At 35.5% G+C, this 15,843-nt stretch overlaps 1 protein-coding gene across 1 annotated transcript in view; it reads left to right on the top strand.

Annotated features, from left to right (window-relative positions):
- The first annotated feature begins 4,115 nt into the window (after positions 1-4,115).
- The window catches only part of LOC127158121 (uncharacterized), a 77,018-nt gene continuing 65,290 nt past the window's right edge, over positions 4,116-15,843 (top strand). The window contains exons 1-2 of the mRNA XM_051101271.1: positions 4,116-4,222; positions 7,786-7,979. Of these exons, the coding sequence (XP_050957228.1) occupies positions 7,934-7,979 (46 nt within the window). The 5' untranslated portion in view covers positions 4,116-4,222; positions 7,786-7,933. The remainder of the gene's footprint in view (positions 4,223-7,785; positions 7,980-15,843) is intronic.

Below are 15,843 nucleotides of genomic sequence, written 5' to 3' on the forward strand. Positions count from 1 at the left end.
TCACTTCCAGAACAAAAATTTGCAGATAATGTACTCACCCTCTTGTCACCCAAGATGTCTGTGTCTTTCTTTCTTCTGTCGTAAAGAAATTGTTCCTTGAGGAAAACATTACAGAATATTTCTTTATATAGTGGACTTCAATGGTACCAGTGAATCTGAACTTCCAAAATGCAGTTTCAATTTTGTATTACACAGAGTTAACATGTGCATTGCAGAGAACAGACAAGTCAAGCGTTTGAGGTTTAAGTATATAAATTGTACATTTAAAAAAAAAAAAAAAAAACTACATTTGGAAGTTCAAACTTACAGGCACCATAGAAGTCCACTATGGAGAAAATTCTGTAATGTTTTCCTCAAGAAACAATTTCTTTAGAACTGAAAAAAAAAAGAAAAATACAAACATCTTGGATGACAAGGGGGTAAGTAAATTATCTGTACATTTTTTTCTGGAAGTGAACTTTTCTTTTAACATTTAAGTAACAGAAAGCATACAATTAATTTAAAAGGACAAAACAAACTACATATAAAAACAATACATCCAGAAATTATTTATTTTAAGTAATGAATCAAACTGTAACTCTTGTTTTCCCCTGCAGGTGTCACTAATAACAAAGAAGGTGTATTACATTATTAGACTATTTTACATTATAGACTTTCTGTAGTAATACAGGAAATCATTTTGATTAAACAATTTAATATGTGTATGTAACCACTGCTGTTGTAATTTCAGCTGCATCTGAATAAGGTCATACAACTGATATTACCTGACAAGTTAAAGAAATACACTGCACACTTTCAAGGACATACATTTAATACATGTGTGTAGTAAGAACATATAAGGTAGCTGAAGTGTTTAAAACATATGTGCACAGTTTAGCTGAATAATAAAGTTTACCCTCTTTAACTTTGTTCTACTATTTTGTGTTCATCTGCTTCTCCCATTTGCTCTTTTTACATTGACTATCATTCCATATAGACTAATACAATCAGATACAACAATAATTTCTCAAATATTTATTACAATATATACTGATAAATTGAATATTCACTTCAATGGTATGAGATTACTGATTTTACTGATTTTCAGTGGTATTTCAGCTGATTTCCTATTGAACTGTCACCAACTGAACTGCATGCTCACACTATTTCATATATAGTGAATTAAGCTACAAACTCCTATCATAATGCACAATGTTTCCATCTAACATGTATTTTGAGCTGTGGTTCATATTATTGGTGGAGTGTTTTCACTAGTTAGCACTAGCAGGAAATCAGTTACCTTACCTGATTCAATCAGTTAAACCATTGCGTTGCAAAATGATTTACTGTTTCGATGTGCTTTAGTTGGATCGCTTATCACGAATCATTTGATTCAGTCTGGGACTTTGGAGCACATATCACAAATCCTATGATTCGGATAGGAATTTCAGATAGGACTAGAGCTTCAAACGGGACTGGCTTCTGTGGTCAGATGAAACTACAAAAAGAGCTTTTTTTGCAGCAAACACTCAAGATGGGTTTGGTGCAAACAGGGATAAAAAGTACCACATGGCCACATTTAAATAAACTGCTGGATCTTTAATGTTCTGGGCCTATTTTTCTGCCAGAGATCCTGGACATCTTGTTTAGACACATGTTATCATGGATTCTATCAAATACTAAGAGATAAACAAAATCTAAACATGACTACCACTGTTAGAAATCTTATAATGGGCTGTTTTTAGATATTCCATCAGGACAATGATCCAAAACAAACACAAAAATGTGTCACTGAGGACAAAATGAAGCTTCTGCCATGGCCGTCCCAGTTCCCTGACCTGAACCCTTTAGAAAATGAGTGGGGTGAACTGAAGAGGAGAAGCACTAACATGGAACTGGGAATCTGAAGGATCTGGAGAGATTCTGTATGAGGGAATGGTCTCTGATCTCTTGTTAGGTGTTCTCCAAACTCACCAGGGATTATAGGAGAAAATTCAGAGCTGTTATCTTGGGAAAAAGGACTTTGCAATAATTGGGTGCCAATAATTATGGCCAATGTGAATTAGAGAAAAACATTTATTTCATAATGAGATTTTTCCCCCACTTTTTATCTGTTTACTTTAATGAAAGATTTGAATTTTGTGATTTTTTTTTTCAATGAAAGATCAAAAGGATAAACAATGCAGATTTATATCCATAGCTGCCTTTGTTCATGTTTACCAATAGGGTGCCAATATTTGTGGAAGGCACTGTATATATATTTGTTTGTTTGTTTGTTTGTTGTTTATTGTTGTATTATTCTCTGGTGCTGGTTTATTGTTCCATATAAGGATCCATATTTGTTGTCTGGCTGCTGAAAGTAAGGGATGTACAGAGCTGATAAAGCTGAGGCAGAAAATTACCTAATTTTCTTTTTTTCTATTATATATATCTATTTTTTGCCATTTTTTGCCTTTATTGTAGTAGGACTGATCAGAATTGCCAAGAAGTGAAATGGGAGACAGAAGCGGGGTGAGAACGGAAAGAGATCCTCGAGTCAGGATTCGAACATGGGAGTGTGCGCGATCGCGAAATCGAAGGTGAACTGCAAGGGCTTATTTAAAGACGATTTAAAAAAATTGTGAGTAACTGTTGCTGTCACGACATATCTATTTTAGAACCAGCTGCTATCAAAATAATCTGGCTGCGGGCACAGGACAGATATTATTGCTGGCGGGCCACTTTTGGCCCGTGGGCTGCCTGTTGCCAACCACTGCTTTAAATGTTTACTGGTTTGCACCCCCTTCTTTCCATTCTATGTACACTGTTACAGTTTTGTCTTTTTTGTTTTGTTTTGTTTTGCATAATCAGTAATATAATACCATGGTTAAACTATGTTGAAAGTTTCACTAGGGGCTTATACCCCTGATTCTCAGGGTTATTATCCTATTTTGACAATCCATGTTAAATTCTAGCTGGCTGACTAAATTGCAACAACATTATTATTGCTGCAAAATTATTGTTATTGTTTCGAAACTGAGTTTATTGTTTCAAAACTCTGGCAATTTGATAATACCTAGAATATCAAAATCAAAAAAGGCAGATCCTTTTTTCTATTTAGAGCACAAACTCTGGAACAATCTACTTAACATTGTTCAGGAGCCAGATCCGTTTAGTTTAAATCTAGATTAAAGACCCATCTTTAACCTGGCTGACACATAACACATTAACACATTTATAATTATCAAATCCATTAAAAGATTATTAGGCTGCATTAATTAGGACAGCCGGAACCAGGAACACTTCCGCTAACACCTGATGTACTTGTTACATTGTAAGAAGAATGGCAGCTACACTAATATCAGTCTGTTTTGTTCTTATTCCAAAGTCACCGTAGACACCCAGACATCTAGGTGGATCAGCACCTAGAGACGACCCTTTACAGTCCTGAATGTCAGCAGAGACCAGGACAACTAGATGAGCCCCAGAGACAGATCCCCAGTGAGGACCTCGTCACATAGACAGCAATCAGCACAAGACCACAGGAGTCCTCCGCACAATCTGACTTTGCTGCAGCCTGGAACAAACTGCTGTTTTGTCTGGCCTGAGGAGAACTGGCCCCGCGAATGAGCCTGGTTTGTCCCTGGTTTGTTTTTTCTCAATTTCTTTTGGTTTTGGTTCCTTGGCGCTGTCGCCTCTGGCTCACTTAGTTTGGGGACACTTAATTTCCAGCGATATCGTCGACTTGATTGCTCAGATACTATTTGAACTGAACTGAGCTGGAAGATGACATCATTGAATCAATGATAAACTGCCTTTAACTGAAAATTGAATGTTTACTGTTGTCCTTTTGAATTATTCACACACTATTTTCCTATTTCATACTGTAAAGCTGCTTTGACACAATCTGTATTGTTAAAAGCACTATATAAATAAAGGTGACTTGACTTGTTGCAACAAGTTACAGTTTAATATATAATGTTACTACTTCTTCTTCTACACATTTCTCTTAGTTTCACCATCTGTTTTAGATTTATTTTAGTGCAGACTAACAGCATTTGCTTTCCTCTATAAAAAGAAACTTCCTCTTCAGATATTTCCTCATTGCCCCGTGAAGGCACTTAATGAGAGCCAGAACACAGACAGACAGAAGTCCAGACGATCTAAAGCAGCATCACACTTTTCTGCTGGAATTGGGCTCTTCTGGAAACGGGCCTTTAGAGAAAAATCTTTGGACTGCTGCTGCTGTTGCAAACTGATGCATGTGAGTCACTTTCACATCAAATTCATCTTATCATGCTGATCAATCAGATGATTGATTTAATCAGATGATTGACAGGTCGGAAATAAAACACAGTAATATTCAACTAAGTGTTTTTTTTTTTTTTAAACTAAAGTAAAATAGTTGAATGTCTTTGTTAAAGGCCCCAAAGTCATAGTTTGTAGTGGAAATTCAGAAATACAGCGCAGGAGTATGAATTCCCCCCACAGCTGACAGAGCATAAACATATTACTTTACCTTTGCAATTTGCAATTATATTTTAGACATGCTGTGGCTCAAAAGTGATCAGTAACATGACATTTATGCTTACACTGATTAGCGATTGGCTATTTTATTCAGAAGCACCCATATTCAGCGTTGCATTTTCCCCATTCAAAACTATACGAGTGACACATTGGGTATTCCATATCATTGCAACAGTCAGCGCGATGAAATTGGGGTCTCTAAACATGCAGGGTCTCTAAAGCTTGGCGAAAAGCTATCAAAGAGAAGGTAAGAAAAATGTTAACCTAGGGATCATTGAAGAATCACAGAGTGCCATATTGTGCTGGTTCCCAAGCCAGATGGAACAATACGATTCTGTAATGATTTCAGGAATCTGAATGAAGTGTCACAGTTTGATTTTTATCCAATGCCACATGTAGATGAACTGATTGATCGGCTAGGAAAGGCCAGATTTATTACCAAAGGATACTGGCAAGTTCCCCTGTCTCAAGTGTCCAAGGAAAAGACAGCAGTGGATGGCAAGGAATAAAGGGACCCACAGTTTGGTGACACCTTACCTCTCATGATGCCACAGTGGATTTAGTGGATTGTGTTTAACACAAAAAAGAATGATCATCAGTTTCGCACATAAGAGCTAGGACTATATTCTACGGTGATCAAGGAAAAAAAGCAGCACTGTTATCAGTTCAGTATCGGTATCCAATATTTAGAATATTTGTATCAGAAAAAAAATGGTATTGGTCAACACGTTCTCACTCCCTAGTCACATACCGATGCTTGATCAGGACCCCTTTGCCGTCACTTTATGATGCTCAAGGTACACATTTAGTGTCGACGTGCAGGGTCCTTCATTCTTTTCAGTTATTTGTCTTAATTTAAATGTTTGCATGCATTTGTAAAAAATATAAATAATTTAATTTAAATCCATACTTTAATTGGAGCACCAAACCCCTCCCCTACCCTAAACTTACCCACTTCTGAACAATATAAAACACGTTACAGGCAAATGTAAGTACAGTCACAGGTATTTCTTGCAAAAACTGACCATAAACAAGCAGTATAAAGCATTCCAAGTCATGTTGCATTCCAAGTCTTCTGAAGCCGTGCGATATCTTTATGCGAACAAGAGAGTGAAACGTAACGTTTAATCGCTGAAAATGATCCCGCTCTGTTAGCGTGCTCACATCTCATTAAAAAGAACGTTAGCATGACACAGTCAGTCATGAGACACACAAAAGACAATGGCATTTTACAACCAAGGCTGACCTGGTGGCATTTTTTTTTTTAAATACTATGTGTGGAGAGCATTCATTTAGTATCATTATCTCATTTTTGACCAAGACGGCTTTTAGAGGCTTTTGCATTGGAACTTTTCATAAATATATACATAGATTATTAAGACCAAACAGAGTGTGATTTTTGCTTACGTGTGCTTTCAGCTGTTCCTATATTTTTTTTTAAATTTTAGAATACATTTTAGTACGAATGTTTCAGTGAATCATGATTTGTTTATGAAACACAGGTTTCACACACCAATTTGTGCGAACGCATACTTGTGGACGCAGCCATTTTTTTTAGATGTACAAAACAGCTTGTTTTGCTGGTTGATATTGCAAAATGGTGTATCTTACCAAATAATTTAATGCATTATTTTTAAAAATGCACAGACTGGTTTGTAGTGCAAACAGTTTTACTGTGTTCTTCTTGTTATTTCCCTATAGTGGCTAATGAACCAGAAGTCTCGCTCATAGGCTTACTGCCGCGTTGAAGAATAAGGTGGATACTTGACTGAAACAGGCCGCTTACTATGGGAACAAAATAATAGCGCTGTGCTGATGAAGATCTTGTGGGGTTAAACCAGAGTAATGACAGAGATCTCAAGTGTCATCATTTCAGTACAAACTGAGCTTCTTTATCAGGAGAAAATGTTTTTACAAACTGCTATCGTAACCACGGCTTTAACATTTATTTTCAGGGCTATATGATCTAATACTAGTCTTCTAGGTTCATCAGAGGAGCTTGTTTTGTTTTTTTTTTGTTTTTTTCAGCCACAAAGATGTTAAATGAAAAAGTTTTGAATATCAGAATTCAGTGGAGGGAGGAAAAAAAATAAATAATGTAACAACACACCAAAATGTTTTTTTAAGCAATGTATTTTAAGCAATTAGTTGCGCTTGTACTTCCTGGCACTCCAAAAAAATAAATAAATAAAAAATAGAGTGAGTAGACAACAGTGTACAATAGACACAATCCCCAACAATAATTTTATTATTTTTTTTTTTTTTTGGAAAAAAAGGAAAAAATTCAGTTCCGTGTGATGTGTGTAAAAGCAATGTCTCAGTCCTACCGCTCCTTTAGGAATGGCATTCAGTTGATCAAAGATGGATGAGTGAAGATCTGAAGAGTTGAAAGACATGACATGAAGAGCTGAAGAGTTGATGCAGCTAGTAGGATGCTTGCTGAAAAGGAAACTCACTCCTGGAGAAACCACTTGTAGAACTAAAATGCCATTTGCATCATCCAGCGAATAAACCGAGGAAAAAAACAGTAAGAATGTCTTGAAAACAAAGAACCACAGGAAAGAATGAGCAAAGTATTTGCTTAAACTTCAGCATTCTTCAGAATAGAAATACGAAATCTTTATCGAGGGAATAAGACTCTCACATGCGGTGCGTAGTCTCTCTTCACGATCACTTCTGCTATTGCCTTGCACTTTCTCCGTGCACGCGCTCCCCACCCTCTTAAAGGGGAAATACCAAATTAAAGCATTGCTGTTTTCAAACGTTAAAAGTGTCAAGGGTTACACTATAATCAGTTAGAGTTTGTTAATACACTTTCAAACAACACATGCAGGCTTTAAAACTCACATTATAAATATCCTTATGACAACTCGTTTATTTAGCTGTTTTATTCTGTGTACTTGACTCTTATGTTTTTGTTTCAGTGGTTTAATGTGAGGAATATTCAAAAAAAAAAAAAAAAAGAAAAGAAATGGAAATGAAAAAAAAAAGATATTCTAGATAAACTTCTGATGGTCAGTTTTCCGGTGGAGTAACAGAAAATATATTTATGATTTTATGATTATGTCTTTACGATTTTGTGTCAGACCACGTGGATTCAGACTTGGGTAAAAGTTTATAGAAGACAGGCAAATCGTTTGTCGGTCAGCAATGGTTTTTATTGTCACCACAGACAATTTTTACTTGTGGTCGCACAAAGACAGTAAACAAACGTATGTGTTAGTTATTTTGGTGTTCCTGTGCAAGAACTTCAACCCCAAACTGCTCCAGTAGTGATCTCAACTTCCTTTTCTCTCACAGAAACGGTGCAATAGTTTAATAACTGTATTGTGAGCACAGATGAGTGTCAGTTTTTGGCTCTTCTGTCAGAGTGAGAAGTGATTGTGTGACTGAAGCAGCATCACACTCTTCTGCTGGTTTTGGGCTCTGGAAACTGGACTTTGGAGAAATGATGCTCATCTTTGGACTGATGCTGCTGCTGCAAACTACTGCATGTGAGTCACTTTCACATCAAACTCATCTTATGATGCTGATCATTGTTCAGTCAGATGAAGTCTGCAGTCATCTAGTAATAGATTTTCTGATCTTTTTGACTGTGTATAAAGTGGAGTATTATGAGAATGTGAAATGATAGTTTCTATAATTTTAGTCTGTGCATAGTCTTTTTTTAGACCAATTTCAGTGAATAGTACATATGCATTTGTTGCTGATGTAAAGCAATCCGCACTTCTCAAAGACGCTGTTTCCCAATTCACCTACACTGTAAAAAATAAAAAACACAATTTGTTGAGTGAGCTTAAAATAATTTGTTACCCTGCTGCCTTAATATTTTAAGTTCAGTCAACTAAAATAAGTTTGTTAAGTTTTACTAAGTAACAACTTAGATATTTGTGGTTGCTAAACTTAACAGATGGGTAAGTAACCCAGCTGCCTTAAAATTTTAAGTTGATTCAACTCAAATATCTAAGTTGTCACTTAGTATAATTTAACATTTCAAGTTGAATAAACTTTTTTTGAGTTGACTGAACTTATTTATTTATAGGCAGCCAGGTTACAAATTATTTTAAGTTGACTCAACAAATTGTTTTTTACAGTGTACTCTGTACTCTGTAGCTTAGTTACATGCACGCTGTAACCATATACTGTAGCCAGGGTCTGTCACAATGCCCACACCTGGGGTCTTTGCGCTTGACCGTTTGTTTACTGTAAAACATATTTGTTGTATTTGGCCGGAGATAAGCACTGTTGCACTGTTGAAAAAATAGTGTTTTTATACAGAGCTTAATTTAATTTACAAATTATATACATTTAAAAAAAAATTGCACTTTTAAATAAACTTAAACTGTAGAATAAAATCTGTAGGTGATATCTAAATACCTCCTTGATTTTTACTTTAAGTGACATGTTTACTGTTCCAACAGACAATATTGTGTTTAAAACATAACACAGTATTAACTTGTATAAATTCAACATCACATTTGCAATCATCTGCAGATATTGGGGGAAAACAGCACTCATGCTCATGTGATATTGTTAAACTACGCTATTTGATGCAAATATATAAGACACGAATTCATACAGTTTTGCCGTTGTATTTTAGTGGCATATAACTGCATTCTAATAGGCTTCGTCACACAGTCTGGCATCATGTTCATCAGCAACTGCATTAATGTAAGATTTTGGACAGGTCTGAGCTTGGGCGGGGTGCACTGTTAATATTTTTAACACATTATTAAGTTGGCTTGAGAAAGCCAACTTACTGATACGCTATTTTCTTCTGAGACTAAATCTGTCGACACTAACTCCTCCTAGAGCTTTAACTCTACAAACTCCAAACTCAGCCCAGATCTTCAAACTGATCTGAAGTTAGTTGCTATATCTTTTCTAACTGATCGGACTTACCATTTTCCTAAAAATGACGATTAAATTTGGGAAAAATCCCATAGACTTACATTGACGGAATGTTCAAATGAGCCAGCACTATTCAAATTCCAACTGTCAAAACTCCCAGAATCCTTTGAGATTCAATCAAGCTTCCCTTCTATGTACTGTATTTCTAATCCATTTAAACTCATTCAAACTCATCTATCTATCTCTAACAGACTGTATTGCCTTCAAAACATCCAGACTTTAACCTTTTAAAACTACTTTAGAATTAAAACTATTTCGGACTGAAAACCATCAAACTTAAAACTTCTTAAAGGGTTAAACTTTATAAACTTTTTAAAACTTTCACTGCTTTGCCAACTTAAAGTTTGTCTTGACGAACTTTTTTTATCTAGTTTTTTCTGTAATTAATGCACAGCCCTTGTTGCAATATTACATTAAGAGTCTGCAGTGATCTAATCATAGTCTTTTCTGGTATTAACAGTTTATATTAGTGGAGGGTTAACATGTCCACTGTGCTATAAGGTTTGAAGACGGATTCATCAAATGATGTCAGTGCATTAAATGTGATTTCAGAAAGATCAAGACATTATTTCTAAATGAGAGAAATGTCACTGGATTACAGGATTGGACAGAAAGTGCAGGACAAAGACAATTTATGCTTTATCAGAATAAACCGTATCAACATGCATAAAGTGTTTGTAGATAGCGAAATCATGGTAATAAATTTGAATATAAACAACATATAGATTTGCTTTTTGACTGAAGCCAAAAAAAAGTTGATATTATAGTTTCAAAAAGATTTTAAAATAAAATAAATGTTTTATTTTACACACTAAACCAAGTTAAATCTATCTAGTAATATAATTATGTTTAGTATCCTGCTAATTAGTAAGTCAGGAGACACACAAATCTGTGTTTATGATGAAAATGAGCAGTACTGAGATCAGATCAAGAGTATGTTTGATGTGTTTCTTCTGTTGAGCTTTAATTCTGTGAATGTTTGTGTAATGTGTGTCTGATTTTAATTAATGATGTCTGTAGATTTTGGTATTTCATTGTGTGTGTGTGTGTGTGTGTTTGTTTTGTTCTTCAGGTGTGGAGTGGAACTGTAGCTTTAATCAGTCTGATCCCTGTTACGCGGCTCTGGGAGACAAACTCAGTCTGCTGATGATGTTGAACGCTAGTGAATATGACCTGAAGATAATAAATAGAATAAACAGCACAATAGATGATCTGGTTTGTAGAATAAAATATGGCAGAATCAGGGATTGTGATCTTTATAATAACAGAACTGAAGTGACAGTCATTAAAGGGACTCTGATAATAAACCATGTGATCAGAGCAGATTCGGGGAATTACAGATTGACTCTCAATCGCTCAGATGACAGAGGAACATTTACAGATCTTCAAGTGATTGTTGAAGGTACAGAAACTCTTTCATCAGACTCATTCCAATCTCATGTTCTCCAAAGATCTCACTCTCATGCAAATGAATCAGTCGAATCTTTGTGAAGGTTTTTATTCCTGTAGCTCACAGTAAACACTGTGGGTGGAACGGTTCTCGGTAAAAAAAAAACGAACCATGGTTCTCCACCAGCACCAAAACATACCTAACCAGCATCCCACCATCAAAACATGCCTTCCAGCATATGCTGGTTTTTTTCACCAGGGAAGGAAATTACTCACTGCTCTTGATTGAATAGCTTTTGTAACTTTAATAAAGGTTCATTTTTAATTTATACAGTAAAATTTGCAATGCTATTTAGCATTTGATTACTTTATTCAATTTCTGTCAGAAATTCGACAGAAAGTAGCCTATGAATAATATGGAGATTTACTTATTAAATATTAAACTGCATTTCTATAGCTTATTTTAAAATTCAATTTTGGCAGCCCCTGAAACGGGTCGTATTGGCATTACCTGAGGGGTTGAAGAATATTACAGCGCTTGTTTAAAGACGTACATTTATTGCTTGGATGGAGCAAGAACACCTTCTAAAATGCGTGTGTAGATTCAGTCAAGTGATAACATTTACCCTCTTCAACTTAATGCTGTTGAACTGAATTTATGGAGCAGGCTATTTCCTAAAATACCTATAACATTAACAGATGAAAGTTGTGAAAGTTGCATGTGTTACTATAACAAACACAGTGTTTTCGTTCAGAATCATCATTGGCTTGTAGTAAGAAAAAAAATAGTTTACACAGAAGTTTTACTTAAAATGAAGATTGACACATTGTCAGTAATTTCACCAACAAACTATTGTGCGTCTCTAATCAACACAAAGCGGTGTTTCCTTATTGAATGAATCGAATCCAAGTTTCAATTCAAGTTTATTTGTATAGCGCTTTTCACGATACAAATCTTTGCAAAGCAGCTTTGCAGAAAATTAAAGTTTCTACAATATATTTAGTCATAGCTTACTGGTGGTGACTATGTCAAGTTGATGTACATGGCAGAGATGTATGGTAAAGATCAGTTAATGACATAATCAAACAGACAATGAACACTTTTAACAGTAATGAATTATATGTTGCAATCAAACTTATAGCTTTGTTTCTAAATTAATCACTTGTTTGAACAAATCGATGTTATCGAATGAATAACTGAATGACTTAGCCTACTTATTAAGACCATAATTTTCCCCACCTACTGGCACTTTTAGTTTTTTATATGTAGAATATCGTTTCTTCCATATTTCAGTATTTATTTTTATCTGTAACTCTAAAGCTGTGATACAAACCAAACCCTGAGTAAGCTGAATTGTTCCACCCTAGCAAACACACTACATACTCCAGTATTAGTATGAGTAGTGTGGAAAAACAAGATTCTCCTGTATTTGTCATGTGACTGTCATGTGTCCCTCCCTCCAGCTCCTATTGGCTCAGTGGAAGTGTCAATCATCTGCTCCTCCAGTGAGGTGATGAGGGCGTCCTGCTCCTCTGAGGGTGATCAGCTCCTCTACAGCTGGACTCTGAATGGAGATCCACTGATGGATGGAAACAGCAGCATTGAACTGGATGAAGGAACTGATGGAAACATCAGCTGCAGCGTAAAGAACCACGTCAGTCATGGACAGAAGACCATTAGACTAGTCTGTCCTACCGGTGAGATCATTTCTGTGAACCTGCAAATATCTGTCTTATGACTACAGTTGAAACAGTAATAAAAGCAATAAAAGAAGAATAAAAGTGAAGTTTACTTTTGAGTAGTGTGCTCAAGCATGTTGCCTGATAATGTATCTTTTTGTTTACATTTGTGCTAGGGCTGTCAAATGATTAAAATGTTTAACCTAATTAATTGCACTATGGGGCGATTTATTTGTCTAATTAATTGCAAATGCAATCAACAGAAATGAGGAAACAAGGAGATCAGTAAAATAATCGATGTGACATCAGGGGTAAATGATTAATGACAAAATTTTAATTTGGGGGTGGAGAAACCCTTTAATGATGTATGCAGATTTTTAGGTATTTCATTGTGTGTGTGTTTGTTTTGTTCTTCTTCAGGTGTGGAGTGGAACTGTAGTTTTAATCAGTCTGATCCCTGTTACGCAGCCCTGGGACACAAACTCAATCTGCTGATGATGTTGAACGCTAATGAATATGACCTGAAGATAATAAAGAGAATATACAACACACACGATGATCCAGTTTGTAGAGTAAAATATGGCAGAATCAGGGAATGTGATCTTTATAATAACAGACGTGAAGTGACAGTCATTAACGGGACTCTGATAATAAACCATGTGATCAGATCAGATTCAGGGAATTACAGAATAACCCTTGATCGCCCAGATGGCACAATAACATCAAGAGATCTTCAAGTGATTGTTGAAGGTACAGAAACTCTCTCATCAGACTCATTCCGATCTCATGTTCTCCAAAGATCTCACTCTCATGCAAATGTTTTTATTCCTGTAGCACACAGTAAACACACTACATGCTCCAGTAATAGTATGAGTAGTGTGGAAGAACAAGATTCTCCTGTGTTTGTCATGTGACTGTCATGTGTCCCTCCCTCCAGCTCCTATTGGCTCAGTGGAAGTGTCAATCATCTGCTCCTCCAGTGAGGTGATGAGGGCGTCCTGCTCCTCTGAGGGTGATCAGCTCCTCTACAGCTGGACTCTGAATGGAGATCCACTGATGGTTGGAAACAGCAGCATTGATCTGAATGAAGGAACTGATGGAAACATCAGCTGCAGCGTGAAGAACCACGTCAGTCATGGACAGAAAACCATTAGAGTCAAACCCTGTCCTGGTGAGATCATTTCTGTTCATCTACAGATATCAGCAACCCAGCATTGATTGATTGACTGACTGATTGATGTATTTGTGTTATTCAGTGTGTTCAGTGTCTGTGGTGTTTGTGCTGGTCTGGTGTTTTCAGCTGATGGTTCTGTTGGGTCTGTTAGGAGGTTTTCACATCTACATGAGACACATGTCAGGTCAGAGACATTTATGATCATCATTATGGATTTGACATGCAAATATTGAGTGTGTGAACATGATGATGATGTGATGCTTTTAGGAAAGAAACAGGAAGATCAGAAAGTGAGAATGAGAAGATTTAGAGAACGACATGAACACACAGCAGAAGATTCATGAGAGCAGCAGATCATCACATCTATGAGAAAGGGTTGGAGCTAAACTCTGCAGGACACTGGTGACCCCTGTTCTACAGTTTTAGTTATTAAGATTATTTTTGAGACATTCACTTTTATTTGTCTGTAGCAATATTTTTATATCTTTACATGAAACCCCTTCTGTACATCAATGATAAGACTCTTTTATTTCTCTGATTCAGATCTGTCAGATTGTGAAGTCGTTCTGTGTGTTTATTTCACATTTCTGCTTTTGCTCTTTTACTTTATTCTGTTGTTTTGATTGAGTTTTTTTCCGTTACAGTGTCTGTAGATGTTTTACCTGTTTGAAGCTCTTGATCCGTTTCTCAGTTTTGCAGTGTCTGGTGTTTTCTGTCTGTGGTTTTAAACTTCTGCTTGAATTTGCAAGGTTTTTTTTTTAGATTTTTAGATTTTTTAGATTACTTTTAAAATGCTTAACCATTTGTGCATTTTTCTTCACAAGATATTTTTGTCATTACAAAATACTGATAAACATTGCATTCTTTAGAAATTGTAAATGTAAATAAAGTTAATGAGTTAAATGAAAATAAAAAACTTTGAAATAAAACTTTACTGGCATTCAAAAGTCACAGTATCATTCGATATTAATTTTTAATTAAGCCAATTAACATTTTATCTAACAGAATGCACACACTGAGTTGTAACTGTTATCTTTGATACCAAGTCCATCATTAAAATATAGAATTATATATAGACTGATGTCAGACATGAAGCAGAAGATGAAACAGGCAGCTGTTACTATGACAACAGATCGATAGTGCTGTGCTGATGGAGACCTCGTGTGGTGAACTTGAGTAATGACAGAAATATCAATCTCATCATTTCAGTACAAACTGAGCTTCTTTATTAGCAGAAAATGTTTTCACAAACTGCAGTAATCACTGAGAGTTTGTTAATACACTTTCAAATGACACATGCAGGACTGACATTATAAATATCCTTATGACAGCTGCTTTATTTAGCAGTTTTTCCTGTATATTTGACTCACAGTGTTTCAGTGGTTTAATGTGAGGAATACTCAAAAACACTTTAGATATCCTAGATAAACTTCTGATTCTGGTCAGTTTTCCAGTGTTGTTAAAAGAGAACACCATTCATTATTATTGTGTGTTAGAGCTTGTGTATTGAGACTTAAAAAGGTAAAAGTTGATAAAAGACATACAAATCATGACAGATGTTTTTAGTAGATGTTTGTTGGTCACAAATGGTTTTTATAGACATTTGTTTGTTGTTGTTGAGATTTATTATGAGTTCTACTGTTACACTCTTAAAAATAAAGGTGCTTCAATCTTCAAACATCTGAAGATCCTTTATTTTTCCCAAAATGTTCTTTGTAGCAAAAAAGGTTCTTCAGATTATAAAGAGGTAAGAAACAGATGGTTCTTTAAAGAATCTTTGACTAAATGGGTCTTTGAGGAACCAAAAATAGTTCTTCTGTGACATCACTGTGAGGAACCTTTTAAAGCACCTTTATTTTTGAGTGTGTATAAAAGCAACCAAAGAGTGACAAAAACAGTTTAATAATATATAAATAATATCTTTATGAAAATATAAAGCAGAAACGTCAGTCAGTGGAAAGTCCCCACCATGATAACAAACCACACATGTGTTATTTTTGTGTCCTTGTGCCAGACCTTTAACCTCAACCTCATTTTTGTGAATCTAAAAATATTAATGTCATATGACTACAGTTAAAGCATATAAATTAGGTGAACAGTTGGCAGTTGAATGTGTTTAAATTTAAAGGGGTCATCGGATGCCCATTTTCCACAAGTTGATATGATTCTTTAGGGTCTTAATGAAAAGTCTCTAATATACTTTG

The sequence above is a fragment of the Labeo rohita genome, unplaced genomic scaffold (genome assembly GCF_022985175.1).
Source record: "Labeo rohita strain BAU-BD-2019 unplaced genomic scaffold, IGBB_LRoh.1.0 scaffold_135, whole genome shotgun sequence".
In the NCBI taxonomy this organism is placed as follows: domain Eukaryota; kingdom Metazoa; phylum Chordata; class Actinopteri; order Cypriniformes; family Cyprinidae; genus Labeo; species Labeo rohita.